This window comes from Lepisosteus oculatus, chromosome 2, assembly GCF_040954835.1.
Source record: "Lepisosteus oculatus isolate fLepOcu1 chromosome 2, fLepOcu1.hap2, whole genome shotgun sequence".
Taxonomy (NCBI): Eukaryota; Metazoa; Chordata; class Actinopteri; order Semionotiformes; family Lepisosteidae; genus Lepisosteus; species Lepisosteus oculatus.
The window spans coordinates 70562908-70583242 of record NC_090697.1 but is presented as its reverse complement, the minus strand read 5'-3'; the positions used below and the strand labels follow the sequence as shown (position 1 = coordinate 70583242).

Sequence of the window (20335 nt, the reverse complement as noted above, 5' to 3'; positions counted from 1 at the left end):
ATGGTTTTTATAAACCTGTGGTTTGTTAAATTGCAGCCAGTGTTTTTTCTGCAACAATGCATGAAACAATGGGTATTACAAATGTACATGTGGGTTTTGATCAAGTTGCTAAGCAGTGTGGTTTCTATATTTACAAGTAGTAAAATAAGATTCAGTTTTTACGCTACACAGTTCTGTAACTGGTCTCAATATTTCTAAGAACCCGGTAGGCTTATAATCTGAAGTACAATGGACTGGCAAGATGCAAACATGCATTATTTATACAGATGCGTAATTTTATGAATGAGTTTTTGAACTCCTGCCTCTTAAAATTTAATGATGCAGCATGTTTTCAAGAGAGCTGAATGAGGCATGTATGATTTGCGTAGCGTGAGCTCCGTCACTGCACACATACATAAAGGAGAAGTCCTGTAGTGGGATATAAAATTGCTGCCCCTCTGTGACTTGCACAGTACGTGTCACCTAAGAGTTCTATTTGTTTAAACCCGGATTCTTCTTAATTTTTGATATATAGATACTTTCATAGCCGCGACTCTTTTCTGTTTTAGTTCTTTTGATTCTTATTGCTGCTTTTGACACAGTAACCTATAATGTTCTCATCGCTCAGTTAGAGGACTTCTGGCCCTGTCCTTAATTAGATCATTAATTGCATCCCTGATATAAAGCTTTTTGTCCCATTCAGGTCTCGTATGATGTCGTTCCACAAGGCTCCATTCTGGGGCCTTTCCTATTTAGTATGCATGTTTCCATCAGAACAATCTAGGACAATCAGACTAGATGCATTGAATTTTCATTTTTATGTTGTCATTTGTCAGATATCTGTGCATGCAAACCCAGCCACTGAGGTCTCTATGCATACTGTATGAATAGTATAAAAATTCTTTGAAATTCAGTTATTGCAGTTTTGTATATTAAATTACAGATACCAGTTTTTGCACTTTGTATGATACAATGTTGCTACAGTAGGTACTCTACAGATTGGAGAGTTCAGATTAAGTTGAGCATGAAAGTGAAGAATTGTTCATTTAAAATCAGTGTATTTTTAAATCTCGGGAACCATTTATTAATGAACCATCATTTTTTTCGTCTCGGGAATTTTGCTCTGCTACATCCTGTTTTGGCGGTACCTGAAGCAGAAAAACTGGTTCTTGCATATCTCTTCCTGTCATGAACATCGTAATGCCCTGTTTGCTGTGGTAAGAACAGCACCATGCCCGTGTGTGAGGATCTTCTGCTCCAGTTGTGTGTGGATTTTAAAATTCTTTGCATTTGTCTGATCTTTTATTGGTTTGTACCTCTGATGCACAGTGTTCTATCATGTGATTCTGATTATACTTTTGCATTCCCCTGCAAGATTTCTCATTCCGGTTGACAGTGCCTTTTGTCCTTAAATCTTTCAAGTCCAAAATTACATTCCAAAAGAAATACACTAGCTTTCTAAGCAGGCTTACTGACCCTTTGAGGTGAAATAGATATCGACATTATTACCTCTACAGCAACAGCAATTATTATTACTGTACATGTGTTATATAGAAACACCAGCGACAATTATTGTGACTTCTTCAAACCTTGCCAGAAAAAAAAATTGATGTAGGGATATAATATAACTGCAGCAGAGAGCCTAATGGATACCACTGCATCAATCAGCTCAGTCCTGTGTATCCTGAAGGACCTGATACAGGTGGTATCATCGGCTGATATTGTCTTATGTGTAAATGGAAGTCCTGAGTGTAAACTGGACACTTGTACTATTTTGGAAAGTACTGCTTTTAAATATGACAGTGTTCTGTATCTCTCAAATGCCTGCCTAATGTGCAGTGCTTAAAAGCTATATGTTTTTGAGCTAACAAATCTGTAGAAGATACTGTATGTCCACAATTCTAATTGAATTTATTGTTCTATTAAATGTTTACATCCAAAGAATCTTGTATAAATTAAATCCAGAGCACAGACTCTTTACTATGTGTATATGTGTACTGAATGTGTATCTGTGTGTATGTTTACTGTATGTGTTTAATGACATTTGTGTGTGCGTGTGTGGTAGCTTGCATTACGGGAAGTGGAAGAGCTACATGTGCACTGCAGCTATAAAACAGGTGTGCCATTGTTATACATTTGCATTGTAAATCCTTGACTCCTTTGCTGTCCCGGCCCAGCAGGCTTCCTTGATGCTATTTTTAGTCGGTCACGACAGTTCCTGGAAGATGTCACTGCAGACAGAAAATTGACAGGTGATAATTCAGATGTTTGGGGAGCTAAAAGCACACACAAGCTAATGTACACACCTTGGTAGTGCAGCTGATAACGGCATTGCTGGGGTCAGAAAGAGAGACACTCCATAGATTTGCCATTAAGGAGGAGATAAGGAAGGTCAAGTACAGTACAGTGCGGAGAGGTTTGTTGTTTTCGCTTTTTTTAACAGCAACTGGCAAAGAAATCCCTTTTCACTTTTCACTTTGCTCCTGTTAACCTGACTTGCTGGGTTTTTGTACAGTTACAGTACATGCTGTTCAGCAAGGTCTTTCCTATACAGCAGTTCCCAGTTTTTAAGGCGGTAATGTTAGTCTAGGTTTCCTGTTGTCGGGGTTTAATTTGATTTTGTTGTTTTTTTGTTCTGAAATTTTAGCCGGCTTTCAGGATTACATTTGTCTGTGTTTCCCATGACAGGAATGAATCATGCCCCTTTTGAAACCACTGAAACTGAGAGCTCATAGGTACTGTTTCGTGCTGTGAGGTACACAGCATGCTCAGCTTTTAATGGCAGAATGTAGGAAGAAATGTTTGAATGAATCCTATGCAGCATGCACAGGTTAATCCACTCACATTTATAAGAAGGGTGAAATGACTTTTAACCTGAGATAAAATCAACAGTCTGGGGGTGGCATTGCCCATGAGCACAGTAAATGTCTTGGGGTCTCAAAGATGATGTAAAGGTGAGGGTGGGAGGTGTAGAGGTAGGGGGAAGTGTAGAAGGCTTTATAGAGATAAGGTAGTGTTAAGTGTAATGCCTAAGCACTAAGCCCTCTCACACATTCCTCTCTACGAAGATTGTAGTATGTCAGTTAATGTTTAATCTCTTACACTTTATGTACTGTCTCCTTCCAGGCCCCCTATTCTAGATATTTATTTAGCGGGTGGCTCTCTTTTGTGATTTTTTTGTGTGGTGTTCGTGGCCCACCGTGGACTTTTCTTCCTTCCAGAAATTACCCAGAAGTCTGCTTGAGACTCAACGTAGTCAGCTCCATTTGGCTAGGAGGGAGGATTTGCGCCAGATCGCTTGCTTTCCCTGGGAGATATAGCTGGAAAACATTTTCCACTTTAGACAATATGCAGACCTGTTGATTGCGGCAGACGGCAAGCAGGACAGTTAATTCAGACATTTGTAGAAGCTATTCTAGTAAGTCTAAATCAGGCTTCAGCACAAGTAAAACGTTATGTCTTTGGATGGATTTGGCAACAGCAACTGGTCCTGAGATGAAGAAATGATCATTTCACTATATCAGCAGGTGGACGAATAAATACAGCTGTCGGAGGGCTATAGCCTTGAGTGTTCAGTACTTGAATACATTCATACATTTAGAGCTTTACAGGCTCACACATTCACCTTTTTGTTTATAATATAATAAAGATATTTCTTTTTAAATAACATATTTCCTGGTAAAGTTCAGACTTCATGTTCTTGTTGGTTGCATCAGATATTTAATTGGCTTTCTGTTTCCCTCATGTCAATACGCTTGAAAGGACAGGCCTACCAGGCGCCAGTTTATTACTCTGTAAGCCTAGGAGAGCACTGCTTAAAACTTGTCCTCTTCTCTGAGCTTATCCATTAGCACAGAACAAGAGACGATCTAATGGACGCCTACTGCACCGGATGCCAGCCTTTCAAACATCGTTTTTATTTTACATCGCTGATGTCAGCGCTATAAACTACAACATGAAACAAAGGGAGTAGTCTACAGTATGTGACCCTTATGGAACAAATTATGCTGACTAGTTCCTTTGCATAAACAGACTTTTTATTTGGTGTGTGTTTCATGACATTATTCATACATTTACTACACAAGCACGCAAACCTCCTAGGTTATATTGTAGTTATCATAGGGACTGAAAGTGTAGTGGACAGTGCCAGTAACAATGCTGACATAATGTATATTAAGACTTTTTAAAAAAATACAGGAACAAGGTCTAATAAATGCATTATAAACCTGAAAATTGCAACAACAAATCCTAAATGTCTACATGTTGATTGTGTTTTTCATTGCTAGCTGAAGGATTAGTTAAGTAACTGTAAATAGTGTTGGAGAGAAGATTGTTTTAATTTTGTAAGTAGTAGGGTTGTCACCTAAGGTTCATAAGGTATATGAACTTCCGGACACACAAAACTTCACTTCAAAATATAAAACAAGTGGTTTGATGGGAAGGTCCCTGCAGAAAATCCACACGAACACTGGGATACCATGCACACTCCACACACACAGGCTTCCAAAGTTGAAATGAACATCAGAAGCTTCAAATACTGTGCCACCATGGGGGGAGGGCTGAAAGTTCAAATCCCATGTACAGTACCTCCACTGCCGCTGAGGCCCTGAGCAAAGTACTTTACTAAGAATTCTCCAGCAAACACACAGATATACGCACACATACACACAGAAACTGGAAGAAAATGTGTGTAAAAAACACATACTTTAATTGTAAGATGTACTGTATACACTGGTTTAGATACAAATGATCATAATTAGTTAATACCAATAATGTTCCAAGCCCACAGGTATATGATACAAATGACACGCATACTGCATGTAGAAATTCAGAAAAAAGAATTGATATTCAGAATTTGCTATACATTGAGTAAAAATACAACTGGTTCTGATGGAATGTTGCTGACATTGTCAATATTCTCGGCTTAAACCCTGTGATGGGTTGTTACTGTTCAGTGTTAAGCATGCTGACACACACACAGTTTATCAAATAGTTACATACGGTGCTCTTTGACAAAGCAGGGCCTGTAGCTTCTCAGCAGACTTTGTCCCCGTGTTTTGTCGATGGTGTGCACAAATCTGAGTAAAGTTCACTGACTTGGATTTTCTTTTAACAGTAAAAGGACATTTTTGAGTAGTAATTGCTTTGTAAATGAATGGTTCAGTGATTTTGGGAGGGGGAGGGAGCTTCGGGGAAGAGTGTCATTATTTTTGGTATTAACCGATATGCATAAGGGGCCTAGACCTTTGCTGTTTTGCTGTGGTAAAAGAAAATCTAGATTCGATTTTGTATTAAAATTCACCAAGGAAAACGTCACTATGAATGTATTCTGAATAATTAAAGTTTATGTAGGTTGCGGTTTATGGTCGAGAAAAATGCCACATTGTTTTTTTGTCTTGTCAGTGAAAGTGTGCTTCCTTTCTGAGTCTGTGCTTGAGAGCTGATGCAGTGGGTAACTGCAGTGGCCCTGTTTGAGACAGTTGAATACTCTTGAAGCACTGGTTTCATAATTGGCAAAGCAAGATGTTTTTCAGCCTCTCTTCACATGTAAATGAAACATTACAAGAGCATAGCCGAATAATCTGAAGCTTCTAAAACTTTGATAGTGGCATAAAACTAGATGGAAAGTAAGTGGTGGTATAGGAAATAAGCCTGTGTCTGATAAATTGTTTTATGCCTGAGAACAAAAAGTAACCTAGCAGAACTGGGATGTTGTCTGTGTAAGAGACAATACATGTACAGGTATGTGAATTAGCTACTTTGAAGTAATAAAGCTCCCTTTGTTTCCATAATGTTAGCTGAGCATATTTCACACTAATTCAAGCAAAAAGACGCAGGTGGTGATATTTGTAGGAGCTCTTCCAGTGGAGAGGCAATATTTATTGACTACAGTGGTAAGTTTGCAAACTGAATTCCTTTTTCTAAGTGTAAACCCTACCATGATTTTCTTTGGCATTTTGCGAACATACAGAACACAGAGGCTGTGACAGGTTGTCCATTAAATCACAGAACTTTGACGTCATTGTCACTGTCTCTTCTCCAGACATTTTCTGATAATGAAAAAAATGACAGCAGCTCAAAATGATCGCTTCGCTTTAAACTGAAGAACACTGAAGCTTTAAAATGAAGATCCCTGAAGGAACTCCATGACGACTCTTGTTTTCAGTCTCTCTGTCCTGTATCCTGTATGTACCTGGAGACGAACTGAATTCTTTTTCAAAGTGTCTTTTGCTGATGATGAGCTTGGCCTGACTTCTCAATCCCAACTAGACATTCAGCTTGCATTTCTACTCAAAGCCAGAGACTGAGGATAGACAAACACCTCTCCCACTACTGCTTCAAAGGATTTCTGTAGTAGTACTTTAATCAGTACTTCATTTAAAGGCATCAAGGGTTGAATTACGTGCCCACGGAGCTTATGACACAGAGAGACCCCCTGGTAACTAACAAAAAAAAACCCTAAAACAAAACTTTTCTATGTTCACTCACTGGTTCACAATTCTGTTTGGGTTAATGTCTTCAGCTGTCAATAGACATCAGCTCAAGATCTCTTGAGACCCCAAGATAAAACCTAATTGTTTTCTTTTTCTGCCTTTGAAGGAGAGGAGAAAAAATAGTTTACTCCTGCAGAAATTGAAAAGATTTTCAACAGAATGGAAGTTTTTTCTTCCGTTTTCCCACACAGCTCCTGTCAGCAGGGCAAATGAGTGCTGTTTTTGTGCCACTGTGACATCTGATCACATTTCATTCTTTTGTGACATGAGGATATTTTTCACTTTTCTGTGTTGCAGCTCCTCCCTTGTCTTGTGGTAACAAGGTAGCAGAATCAGAATAATTAACATTCAGAATTAACCATATCCATCTCGCGGTTCTTAAATAAGCAGATTCTTTTAACAGAAAAGGCTATCTATCAGGGAGTTTAAGTTGTGTACAGTTTAAAGTCACATGTGACCCTTTGCTATATAGTATCTCCTTTGCTGCATACCCCACCCTGCTGCATAAGTACCATCAACGTGACATTGTGTTAATAGTTCCTTATACAGTTTCCTGAAAGACCCTGTAAGCAGTTAATTGGTACTGTTGTCCTTAAGAGCACTTGTACCTTGTACTTTCATTTGCGTGGTAAATTTCCTGAACCTACTTCAAGTGTCCTAGGATGATTACTTTCCTGTTGTCTCCCGAAAAAGCATTGTTGATATTTGCCTGACCTGGTCATCACAGCTGATTAAAAATAAATAGATAAATCCATCATTTTTAAAGAGTTTTGACAAAGCACTTCTGTTGTATTGCCTCCTCAGACTGCGGGAAATGACTTTTGGTTGCAAAGAGGAGGAAAATAAGGTTTCTGCTGCTCTTGGTGAAAAAGAACACGTCTGAGTCACCTGAATAAGTAGGACTGTCATCTAGTGGCATGTCATCTAGTGGCATGTCATTGATGTTTTAAGAATAAAAGTGAGCTGAAGCACTTGCAAATAAAGAATACCCGGATACCTTTTAATGAATCCATTGACTGAGCAAAGAAGGCACAATCAGGGTCTTGTGGAATATACTTTAAGAAAGGTTCCGAATGAGAAGACACAGTTCCTTCTATCTTGATCATTTGGTTGTAAGAATTTCATCTAGCTGTTTGTGAAGGATATATAGTAGGCATCTGCGCTGGGAAATATGTCTAGGCACTGTGTTTCAGATCTTTACTCCTTTATACTGTGTTTTCCGTCATATAAATGCTCACCCCCTACTGCTGCAGTATTCAGACCATTGTTTCGCTGTTAGTCCTGAATTAGTTCTCCAGGTTGACTCTGTTGAAGCCTTTTAGGATTTTAAATACATGTCGCGAGTCCTCTTGTAGCCTTCCCTATTCAAGGCTAACAAGATTATGTGCCTTCGACCTGTCTGGTTATGATTTCTTTAAGGCCAGGAGGTAGCCTTGTAGCTCTTCTCCAAGCTGATTCCACAGTAGTAGTATTCCTAATAAGGATACCAACATAATAAGGTTACCAAAACTGTGACAGTATTCTAAAAATGGTCTTTATGGTGATTTTTATAATTCTCACGTAATGTACCTGAATCAGAATTTCAGAAGGGAAGTTATGGTAAAATAATGTATTGACGTCACAGCACTGTGACTGGGTCTCTGGGCCCTTGTGCAGTTCTTAGTTCTTTGGCAGCCATAGTGGGCAGTCGTCCCATAATAATATGACTTCTCGCTCAGTGCCGCAGGACTGGGAGGCCAGGAGTCGACAGCTGTGAATCCTTTTACCCCTAGGCCACAGGCTGGAGAGGTCCATTCCCAGGAAGAGTCCCAAGCCTCTCATATTTACTCTGGAAAGTAATTCTACTTCAAACATCGCTATCAGATGAATAAACAGTCCGTGCAAATTGCCTCTGACCCAGGCTATTGTTCCGGATCTGGCAAACTGACAGAGTGACCCGGAAGCCAAGAGGGAAGATAACTGAAAGAGGGCTTTTTTTTAAAAAAGAGCTCACCAGCAAGAATCTCCAAAATCCCATACCCCTGCACTCACACTTCCACCTCCCTTTGCCCTCCTCCCCCTTTTTTTCTTTTACTGCTCAGGTGGGTTTTTTTTTTTACCGGCCCGCCCATTTCTCCTCGCCAGGTTTTGCCTTTTTTCTCTTTCATTGCTTCCCCTTTCTTCTTCTCATAGTTCTCATCAAATCGCATCGAAACCTGAGACCTAAGTAGTTGTGTTTGGAGCGGTCGAAACCTTGTTCGAAGTTGTTCCTGAATGGCACTCGGTTTGGGCTTGTTGATCCAGAAGTCTGGTTGCCGTGGTTCCCCATGAGGATATGTCCTCATATGACACACAAGTTGGAGTCAGAGACTTTTCTGTAGCATTGGGTATTATTGTTATTATTTCTCTTGTACCTTGTACTGTGGGGCCTTGTGTCTAAAATTGAGAAAAACACAAAAGTAGATTGTGACATGAGATGTGCTGGATCTCCACATCAGTTCCTGCCTGTTTGCCAATCATTTAGACATCATCCACAAAGTGAATGTTGTGCAAATAAGAAAATGCTGGAGGAAAAGAAGTTTAGTGGCTTTTTGAAATGTCTTCAAGGTGTAAGTCCCTCTGTTTCGCCTTGATGTGAATCAGATGAGCTATTTTTTTTGTCTTGTTGTGTCATTCAGAAAAAAAGCATCAGTAGAAAATTAAGTGTATTTTTCTTTTCGTCATGCATATTTTTTTTTCTGCAGTTGTTAAAATGAGAGCAAACCCAGTACTGCACTAAAAGTGTTGTGTAGGCATTACCTCCAACCCTTGTGCTTTTCACACATAAAGAAAAGATTCACCTCAGAAATCCTTTGTGTGCCTCTAACTCTCCTTTTCCTGTCTTTGTGCAGGATGCTGAGATACTATCACCGAGTCATCCAGGTTAAACTTTTCACAGGAGCCGGTCCTTTACCTAAGGCAATCTCTGCAAGGAATTTAAAAGCAGCCAAGGGCCACATCGGCCAATTAAAAGTGAAGCAGGTCTGACACTCTGACATGAGAAAGCGAGACAGCAAGGCAGCTCGTGCAAACAGAGCTTTCACAAGCGTGGTCTTATCTTCCCAGAGGGAGCAGTTCTGTCTGGAAAATGTCTACCGATACAACAGCTGGTGTCCAGCCTTTAGTAGCAACCCTGTCTTTTCCCTCCACTCTCTCTATTCCAACTATAGTTTTCGGATTTGATCTCCAGGTCACTGTAATGTCTCCCAGAGACTGAAGCAAAGACAGCTCAGAGTGAAAGAGCATCTACTATGACTTCAGAGTTGGGCATAGCACCAGCTGTGGGGTCAGAATGCGGTGCTAAAAATCATGCTCCAAGTGAAGGATTTCGTTCCAGTCTGCTATTAATAAAGAAATCGTATATTTAGGCAGCTTTTCCACTAAGATGTTAAATCTTTTTTTTTTTTGTTTGCCAGAAGATCAGGCTGTTTCTGTAAGAGGCTTCTTAGTTCCTTGGTAAAGGTTCAATGCTCAAACTCACTTGAAAACACCCACATGGTGCCAATTGGTCTGCAAATTGTCAGGTAACCAGAAAAGCACTCTGAAGTGAAGATGATTCAGAAGTCTGCTATTAGTTCTAAAAGATGTAGCGGCATGAATATGTTCTGCTGAATATCAGAGCTTCCCTTCTTCAGCCCCATTAGGACACTTCCGTAGAACGGAAAAGAATTATGATATTTGATCAGACACCTAAGTATAATATTTGCCCTTAAATGTCTCTACAATCACTCTCCAAGTGACTCTGCTATAATAGTAAAAGGAGTTTTACCTCTGTTAAGTGATGACTCCAACATGGAGACAGAGACTTACCTACCTATCATTTTCTCCACGTGTTTAGGAAAGAGAACAACATTGATTGTGTCTAGCTTGCAAACAGTATTCAGCACTGCAGTTGAAAAAGACAACAATCCATGAAATGACTAGAGCGCATTTTGCTGACGGAGCAACAGTGAGATTTCCATATTGACCTGTACCTGACAGATACGAGCCGGCGCGCAATGTAATGGCTTATAATAAGAATGGCTGAACCCAATTCACATGGACAGTAGTTCAGCAAAATCACCACCAAAGCTGTTTGCATTTTGCACAGCAAGGTATCTCTGCCACATCTTTGCCAGACTCGATCATCTTTGATCAGCTGTGCTTACCAATATTTTTATCAGGTGCCTGACACTGTTTCAGGTGAAGCAATAAAGACAAGAGGATTTCATTCAGAATAACTGAAGCCTTTAAAAACCTCAGCATACAGATCAGGTCAGACAAAAATCTAAATAATCTTTTCATCAGCAGAGACCTGAAGCCTATCAAGGCTGTCATGCATGTTTTAAATACTTGACCTGCACCAGAGAGCTCTCAGATTTGCTAAGAAATATGACTGGTGTCCCGTCCAGGGTATATCCAGTCTTGCACTTGTTGATGGCTCCTCTGGGACCCTGTATTGAATAAAGCAGTTTGAAAATGAATGGATAGATGCTATATTATTTTAGAAATGTGTGCATTACTCTGATCTGCAAGTTTAATTTGTCTTTTGAAGGAATTTCTGAAATGTTTCTTAGTGGATTAGTATATCTGTAACCACTGCTTATGTTCATCTGTTTACAAGAGTTTGTGATTTGAAAATGATCATGGATTCTTTTGCTTTTTTAAGTAGCACTTGCCTGTTTCCAGAACTGATTGCTTCCATTGTGTGATAACAGTCCTGAGAAATCTTTGCAGCATTATTCAGTGTCTTGGAATCTCCTCTGGCTGAATGCTGTGCTCTGGGTTAGTCTCAGTGGATGTGACCTCCTCCTTTTCTTGGTTAGCTACATCTGTGTCAGTGGTGGACCCTAGAGGTTTCTGAAAAAAATCCTCATAAGTTCAAGAGGAAGTGAAATGTAAAGTACAAATTATACATCTGCACTTGTATACTCATTTCGGCCATGATTTCTTTTGACAAAGTTGGGAGCCACACACTCTAAAATGTAAGCTTAAGGACAATTCTTCAGCTTTTCTAAGTTTTAGAAAAACTGCAGTATGTCTTATATAGACCAGTAAGCCAGTGTAACTAAATAGGAGCAACAAGAAAGTTGCAGAAGCTTTAGTGACAAGAACAGGATGAAAAGAAGCAGATATACTGTACTAGTAGTTGTAGTAACTGCAGGAACAGTGGCAGCAGTAATAACATTAGCTAAAGTGGCTTCAAGCTTGACAAAGCCATTCCAGTCTGAATTTGTCTCTCGCACTCTGAATCCATTGTTTGTACTGTACTGTATTTTTGAGAGGTTGTGACTACAAACGTAACTGTGAATTAGATGCTCCATGGTTAAATAATTATTGTATTTTCTATTATTTTTATTCATGTTACATACAGCAACATAGTAGTTGCAGCAGTGGAAGTCTTTTTTTATTAGCACATTTCTGTGTGTAATTTTAGCTCTATGTACAGTATTATCTGAATATCAATAATTTCCCTTCCCTTCTATGTACCGGCAGAAACATATAATAATAAATGTCCAACATTTATTGATGTTAGTTACTTCCCTGCAAAAACAATAATGTACTGGGAATCATTGGTATTATTAATAGCTGTCTTTGTTCCGTTAAACTGCAATATTTCTGTCAGAACCACAGAGGGCCGTGAGGAATCACTGCACTAGGTTGGGATTGTGCAGCTCCTACTCAGTTGGAATGTTTGACCAACTAAACCTGTCTCAAGCCTCACTATGAATGTAGAACTGTGATGGTCAAATGTTTGTGTCTGGATGTTCACAGTTATGCTGGCAGTGGACTGTAACCAACAGTTTAGACTTGCATCTTCTTGTGTTGCCAATTTTACAGCGGAAGATTTTACAGATGAATCCCTCGGCCCTGAGCAGCAGAGGTGTTGCACTGAGGGGGCTCTGGAGTGTGAATCATTACTGAACCTGATCTCCAATGATTTCTGGAATGCCTAAACGACAGCTTCTTCCTATGAGACGAGCTGAATCAGTTCGGTTCTCTTTATTTTATACAGTGTCTTTTCATGGTAAAACCCATCTTCAAGTTAGTATAGTTCATAAATTAAGGTATAGTTTGTATACAAGGATGACATATAACAAATAATCATGTTTCAGATGAAGGGCTTTAAAATACTATGTATTTTTCTACATGGTATTAAAACAACAGCCAGAGAGAAAAAACCTGAATATTTTTTTTAGTTTGAAATATAACTACGTTCTGCGAATGCAGAGGCAGCAGGAAACTGGAGCAAAGTTTGAAGCAACTAAGAATGACTGATGGCTCACGCAAAACGTAATCAATAGGGATTAGAGATCTGCAGTGAGAGAAGTGTCACTCTGTCACTGGTAAGAGTAAGGTTGCCAATTATTTGAATTCTTCCAGTGCTGGAGTAGGTTGGCCTAGCAGTAATCCCACAGAGCAGCATGAACCTTATTGCTATTCTAAAATGACTTCATAGAACGCAGGAGTCAGTTCGTTTAACAAAGCAGGGACTCTGTTTGACGCGTTTATTCGTTCCCAGTGTGTTCCAACTTCAGCTGACCGTGGGGGGAGAAACGAAGTGCATCGTCTGCGTGTGTGTTCTGGGAGCCCAGTGTGTTTAAGTGTAGCAGTGGCTATGCCTGGAATTTTACAATTAAATCGCGCAAGGCCACCGGGGTGGGTGAAACAACACAGAATATTGACAAAGTTCTGAAAGATATTGAGGGAGCTTTCCTTCCCTAGACTAAAAGAGGGGCAGATGAAATCTTTAAATATAAGAGTTTTACTTACATAAGCAAGCTTGATGTATGATGTCCATGGAACCAATAGTCCTCAGTGTAAAGACACAGTTTTTGGAATAAAAACGAATTTCTTCTAATGGTTTATGGCATTTCAAAAAATGTTAACTTCAAAACCGCAAAGGCCGCTTTTGTAGAAACACATTTCTGTCCCTGCATAACATTTGTGTTTCACAACATGAAAAGAACTGTGACATATGAATTAGATTTGTGTTTCTTCAGTCATCATCGCATGCTTACTCAGCTGACTGGTATGTGATGGTCTTGAAGTTCCAATATGTAATACTCATCTGGAGATGTTTATATACATTCAGATACTGAGGTTTCTAAAAAGCATGAACCCAAGTTTAAATTAACAGGGGTGGAGGCTATACTCTAATGGTCCTCTGGTGGTACAGTCTGCAAGTGCTTTAATGCAGGTGTGCTAATGAAAGTCATTGGGAGCTGTGTTATAGTTCAGCACTGTTAAATAGAGAGAGACATTTAAGTGCAAGGAAGCTGTGGACTCCTGGAGATGGAGGAACTGTGCCTCTCTGTTGCCGTAGTGCTTGAACTGTTGTATATATTTCAAAAAAGGGAACTTTTAAGATATTAATTATTATTTTAATGAATAAATCTCATACTGCAGTGGGAAAGGTTTTTACAAGATTTTATTGCCAAAATGACTTTGGCACATACATAAAACTTCTTTCCCCATCACACATCACAGTGAGGGAAATCTCATAGGACATAGCACACATTGGCTCTTCATCCTTCGGATGAGACGTAAAACTGAGGTCCTGACTCTCTGTGGTCATTAAAAATCCCAGGGCGTTTCTCGTAAAAAGTAGGGGTGTAACCCCCGCGTCCTGACCAAAATTTCCCATTGGCCCTTATCAATCATGGCCTCCTAATAATCCCCCTCTATGAATTGGCTTCATTACTCTACTCGCCTCCCCTCTGATGTGTGGTGAGCGTCTTGGCGCACTATGGCTGCCATCGCATCATCCAGGTGGGGCTGCACATTGGTGGTGGTGGAGGGGAGTCCCTATTACCTGTAAAGCGCTTTGAGTGGAGTGTCCAGAAAAGCGCTATATAAGTGTAAGCAATTATTATTATTATTATTATTATTATTATTATTATTATTATTATTATTCATAGCACACATTGCTACTTCTTTTTAGTCTATACTAGGAATCATGGGGCCCATTCCCCCAACTACTACCCTAGAGGGCTCGTTGCATTAGTCCTTGATTCTTGAATTGAGAAAGCAATTACTGAGGCACATGGCAGCAATGACTTTTATTAACGGCCTCAGTTTCCTAAGTCACTTTCTTCTCTCGCAGGCGGGGGCGGGAAACGGAAAGGACGAAGCAAAAAATGGAGGGAGATTCTGCGCTTCCCTCACATCAGCCAGTGTGGAGAACTACGCAACAGTATCGGTGAGTTGACGATGGAACTGTCCACCATCCTCCTGTGTAATACTATATAGTCCTCCCATAGAAAACATTGCATTTTTTAAATTATGACACAGCATTTGGGGATTAATGTAGTTCATTTTGCATGTATTTTTATTACAAAGTAAATATTCAGTATACATCTTTCATTTTTATGACTTGTGGTGTATAGTGTGGTGATACATCAGCAATATTAAAGCAATTTAATATGATGTCACTTTTAATAGTTTTAGAGATGCAAGTACAAGCCTCGGTGTTAGAGATAGGCCCTCCAGACCATTGCTCACAGATGGGTTGTGTTTTTTTACTCACATTTACTTGCAGCTTATATACTGTCACCAGCACTGTGTCTCCCACAAACAAAATGTCCATCATTCCTTTCCATGAACTTTATGTTTCAGCTCCATACGTTCTTAAAATTTGTTTTAGATCTTCACTTCTTTGCTCACAGCTGCTTGCTGCGTCTTGCGCTTGTTTCATCATTGTATATATTGCACCAATTTAGCATGCTGTATTACCATATTTAAGCTCTAATGAACACTATGCAATTCTGCTGCAATGTTATGATGTATTTATGTATTAATGTAAGTCACCACATAAAGGTGCCAGTCAAAAATAAACTGTAATATTAATTACTGGTATAATAGTGATGGGCAGCACAGTGGCATGGTGATTAGCATTGTAGCATTGCCAGCACTGGGTTGAACTCCTGGGGTTCTATCTGCGTGGACTTTGTATGTTTTCCCATTCTCCCCCTGTTCATGTAGGTTTCCGCCCACAATCCACAAACGTGCAGGTAGGTTAATTGGCTTATGGGAAAATTGACCCTGGTCTGAGAATGTATGCCCTGCAATAGACTGGCATCCCATCAAGGGTGTACCCCAGCTTGAGCCCCTTGCTTGCTGGGATAGACTCCAGTTCCCCTGGGACCCTGAATTGGATGAAGCAGTTAAAAATGGACGGAGGGAGCTATAATATATTATTGAAGCACTTTCAATGTTGGCAGTTGATTTAGTAAGGAGCAGATTATGCATTGCTAAAGTTGTTTTCCAGATTTACATACTATAATTTGTTTCACAAACATTGTTTAGGCTGAATATGTCAGTGGTTTTGTTTTACTACTTTTGGCAGCAATTTTCATGTAATTCTAATGAGAGCTGCCTTTACTCTTTCGTAAAGCTTTGGAAACTCCATGGGCTACAAAACATCAGTTTGGTTTTGGGATTCCTTGGCTGAGGAAGACGTGGGGGGAATCTCTGCACAGTAAAGTCCTTGAGCAGATCCCTGTGCTGTGGGAGTGAGAGTACAGGTTATTTGTATGTAGAGAGCATTGTTTCAAGTCATTAAAGGCAAAAGGCAAGGCATAATGATTTAATTGAGTTTGTTTTTCCATTTGGTAAAAAGACACCAGCCACTCCGTGCTGACATCCTGACTTGCCTGCCCTGAAAAACGCCGCCTCACTAGGTGTCACATGTGCCTCAGGTGCCTCTGGTCTGAATGCTTCTTCCCACCAGACATCTGTTTTCTTTGTATTTCAGATCAACCATAATTTCCACCATGTGGTCTGCAGCTGCTCCATGCTAATGTAAAATTTGTAGTTCCTCCTGTTAGCTTCACAAATTATTGACTGTTTGTAGACTATTAGAATGAAAAGGGCAAAGTGTCATGTCAGTTTATAATCTTACTCCTGAGCTAAAATGTAAACTGTGCCACGCCTTAGGTACTGTAGGAAGGAAAACTCCTTAGAGCCCCAGCACCAATGAGAGGTTGTCCTGATGTGAATAGTTTGGCTCCAAATCTTCACACAAGCAAGCCCATTGTGGTTTTTAATGAAGGGGTTATCTTGAGACCTACTGTAAATGTTAGGTCTCAGGGGTGGTGATAACCTGAGTATCCTGTCTTGTCGTTGCAGAGCGGGACTACTTCAGCCTGTGTGACAGGCAGCCCATTGGCAGGCTGCTGTTTCGGCAGTTCTGCGAGACTCACCTCAAGTTCCTGCGGTGCATCCACCTTCTGGATGCCATGGTAACGCAATGGGTGGGGAAGGGTGGGTTAGAGGGCTGTTTCAGAAGGCCTTAATCATCCAGACTCCTCTGAAAGTGTTACAAGAAGGATTTGGTGTGAGAATGTAGCGCTTTCCGCTGTGGCTCCTTCTCCAGTCCGTACTCACATTCCTCCATTCTTATCAAGTCCAGGTTTCAGCTGCAAGTGTTGTTGGTGGACCAGTAGGGAGCGCTCATCCCTCTGGATCAGAAGTTCCAAACCCTGTTGCCCAGTATGGTAACTGAGGAGAGTGCACTTCAGAGGAGAGGTTAAACAACCTCCAGAGGTGGTTGAAGTGAATCAGCTTCTATAGGTGAAGTGCTTTTTGGGCACCTCTGGGATGAAGCAGTAATAATTCTTTGCTCTTGCTCTTGCTCTTGCTCTTGTTCTTGTTCTTGCTCTTGTTCTTGCCACTCCCATTTCTATTCCAATTCAGAGAGTCAATTTGTATCATTAATGTCTTCAGTCTTGTGCACTAGCATGAGAATAAAGTCAAAGAATGAAGAAAACTTAGAACAGCAGACAACAGTGTGTAATTCACCGGTACCGGTGTGTACTGGTACAATGGCAAAATTACCATTCTCACGTACTGTGGTAAACCTATACCTGGTACTGTATATAGTAACTGTCACTTAAAAGCAAACCTGGAGCAATTTTCCAGTCTCTTATTTTCATGCTGTGCAAGCATTTGCACAGAAAATGGCTGGATGTTGAAAGCAAAACATTACTAATTTAATGCTTTACAATAAGTCTGAGGTCAGTTCTAAGGCAGTTTTGCCTCCAATACCCCATCATTTCCAGCTGAAATAATCCTACTGTCAGTGCTGACCACAGTCACTGTTATAAGCAATTCATTTCAGTTACAGGTTCCTTAAGGATTATTTATTAAATTAATAAGAAATAGGGAGGGGAAGTTGCTGATAAGAGATAACATGTTACTTTACATGGTAACTTGACACACACTGCATACATTGCATTATCTGCTTTATTTTTAAAATGTTTCCACCTCAACCTGTTGTTAATTTAAATAGGTAATCCTTTGCTGAAGTATCTTGCAGCTGTAAAGTCTCAGTATTTCTGTATTTCACTCAAGCATAACTCTTGGTGCTTGTTTCCCTTCTTTGTCCCATAGAAAAAAATAATGTCCCGTAGAAATAAATAATAATACATTTTTATTTCTAATGATAAATAATTACAAAATTTGGACCTTTATGAATTCTGTATTTAATGCCATTGAATTAATTTAAAAATAATGGATTCTTAGAAATTGCATGAGGTTGGTGATATTACCTGTCCTCACTGTCTTGAAAATAAACCATGGTTTGCAGAAGGACTCATCTACCAATTTAAGTGGCCTTCTGAATGCTCCATTATGAATCAAAGTGTAATCCAGTTGGATAATGACCAAAATACAAGCTTCCTTTTAACCCGTCTTTGTTTCCGGGCAAAATACCTCTCACATGACATTTAAATCTGTAAAGTAAATCCCCAAACATCTTAAGATGAATGCGTTGCGAGTGAAAGGATGTATTGTTCAGCAAATGCAGTGTTTTGTAGTGCATTGTCGCATTGACCCCACAATGCGCCGACAGAGCCCACTACTGTATGTGCTGATTTTTCCATTTGTTTTATTTCGAAAGAATTGCAGAACATCACACATTCCAAGGTGACTGTAGCAACCTGTCAGAGAAATGTAAACAACATGAAAGAACGGAGAGTAAAAAAGCCCTTTCAAAATCCGTGGAAAATAAAAAAGGGGAAAAGTGGGCAAAATTCCTAAAAGTGGTAAAACCGAATTGTTTAATTAAGTGTTCAATTACAGCCCCATTTAAAGCAGTGTCATGTCTCCGAGAAATGAGCAAACCGCGTTGGGAGCGCTCGCCGAGAGCCTGTGACTCCACCGCGTTGGCCTCCTTCTGTTTTTACCTGCATGTCATATTTTGGTTTCATTTTTTTTTTTTTTACGGTTGAGCAACAGCAAAGAGAGGAGAAAGCGAAGGAATGAAGCAGAGAGCGAAGGGTGCAAGAGTATGGGAGAAACAAAATACAGAGGGGGAGGGAGGGAGGGTGTGTTCCTGAGATGTGTTGACGTCAGAGCCATGCGGGTTCCAATTGTTGCCCTGCCATGATGCGGCTTGCATTGTGCAACTGCAGCTTCCTGACTGCAGTGGATAATGGCTTTGGAATGAGTGGCTGATTGTTATCTGGAGGGAGATGGGAGGTGGGGGGGGGGGGGCTTCACATCCAGATGAAGGGAAAGAGGAGGCACGCCCCCCCAAACTCCCCCCTTTTTTGAGCACCACCTCCCCTTAGGAACTTTGGCAGCTACAGCTTGCTGGATCTGTGCCTTCTACTACAAATAACAAGAGACTTCATTGCAGCCCGCTTCTGATACATATGGTTTGTGCTGCCTTTTCTATTGTTTTTTTTAAAGAGCTCCACAACTTTACTAAACCCAGCGAGCCAGACGTTTCATTAATATTTGCACAAGAGGCAAAAGAATCATAAACAGCTGAAGCAGTCAAACAGTCCTCCCTTCGAGATTGCATTGTACTAGTGTGATTGCTGCTATGTATGTACTGTATGAGTGCTGCTAACAATGTTGCTTCTGACGGACTTGAGAATCTCACTCCTGTAATGTAAGCTAAATGATAAGAATTCCATGACTGTTTGCAAAAGTTAACATCAACAAAATTTGGAAATGACTCTGGGAGGCTGTTGCTTCATTACACAATGGGTTCCGCTGTGACTGTCTTCAGATTGATGTGCTTTTGTCAGAAGAATAAAACATGAGGTTCTTTTTAACCGGACGTGGGTTGGCTCTTTGCTAGGTTTGCACCTTCAAATGTTTTCGATTACTACAAGCGAAGGAGAGGCCGACGTTTTCTGAATTCTCGGGCTGGCGGAGGAGGTGACAATGCCAGCCAGTGGAAACACAGTGACACGGGCTGCCATCTGGTTTTTACGTGACGCGGTAGCAACAGGACCCCACATGAGAAACTCTGGGAATCCTGCTTTGTTTTGGGCTGCCGTTTGCTGGGATGTTACTAGGCAACAGAGTGTCACAAGCACATGCCTTGATAGCAGTGGTGGGGTACAAGGGCTGGACATGCCCAGCAGGCAGGGGGGCTTATGAAGAAGCTCTGTAACAAGAGCCAGAGGAGAAGCCGTGATGTGTGAGAGGGGACAAGGTTGGGACACGTGAGGATTACCACCAAGCCTTGAGGATCAGGTGTCGTACGCACAGATTTCCATGCATCTTTTTTCCCCTTTGCCCTGGATCTAGTAGGATGCTATTATACATTAGTGACATACCAGCGTGTGTCTGTAAATACTCCACACCCCTTCTAAAAATATATAAGATGTCGAAAGCTTTGCGGCAGCAAGTATTACTCTTCCCTCACCGAATACTAATTATCATAGAAACGGATAGGCATCATTTAAAATTTGTGGAAGACACCTGAAACTCAGTTCATATCCCCTTAGTATGCTCATATTTTATGCTGTAGAAAAATCACAAAACTGCAAAGTTATGAAATCAATATTGTAATTAATTATGTTTCCAGTATTCCAAATTGATATATCATAAATCAAGTCCATGCA

The 20335-nt window shown here is 40.3% G+C and overlaps 1 protein-coding gene across 1 annotated transcript in view; it reads left to right on the top strand.

Moving 5' to 3' along the window:
* Positions 1 to 20335, top strand: part of LOC102696690 (G protein-coupled receptor kinase 5-like) — a 54230-nt gene that overhangs the window by 21088 nt on the left and 12807 nt on the right. Inside the window, exons 2-3 of the mRNA XM_015340692.2 lie at positions 14578 to 14673; positions 16602 to 16714. Coding sequence (XP_015196178.1) covers positions 14578 to 14673; positions 16602 to 16714 — 209 coding nt within the window. The remainder of the gene's footprint in view (positions 1 to 14577; positions 14674 to 16601; positions 16715 to 20335) is intronic.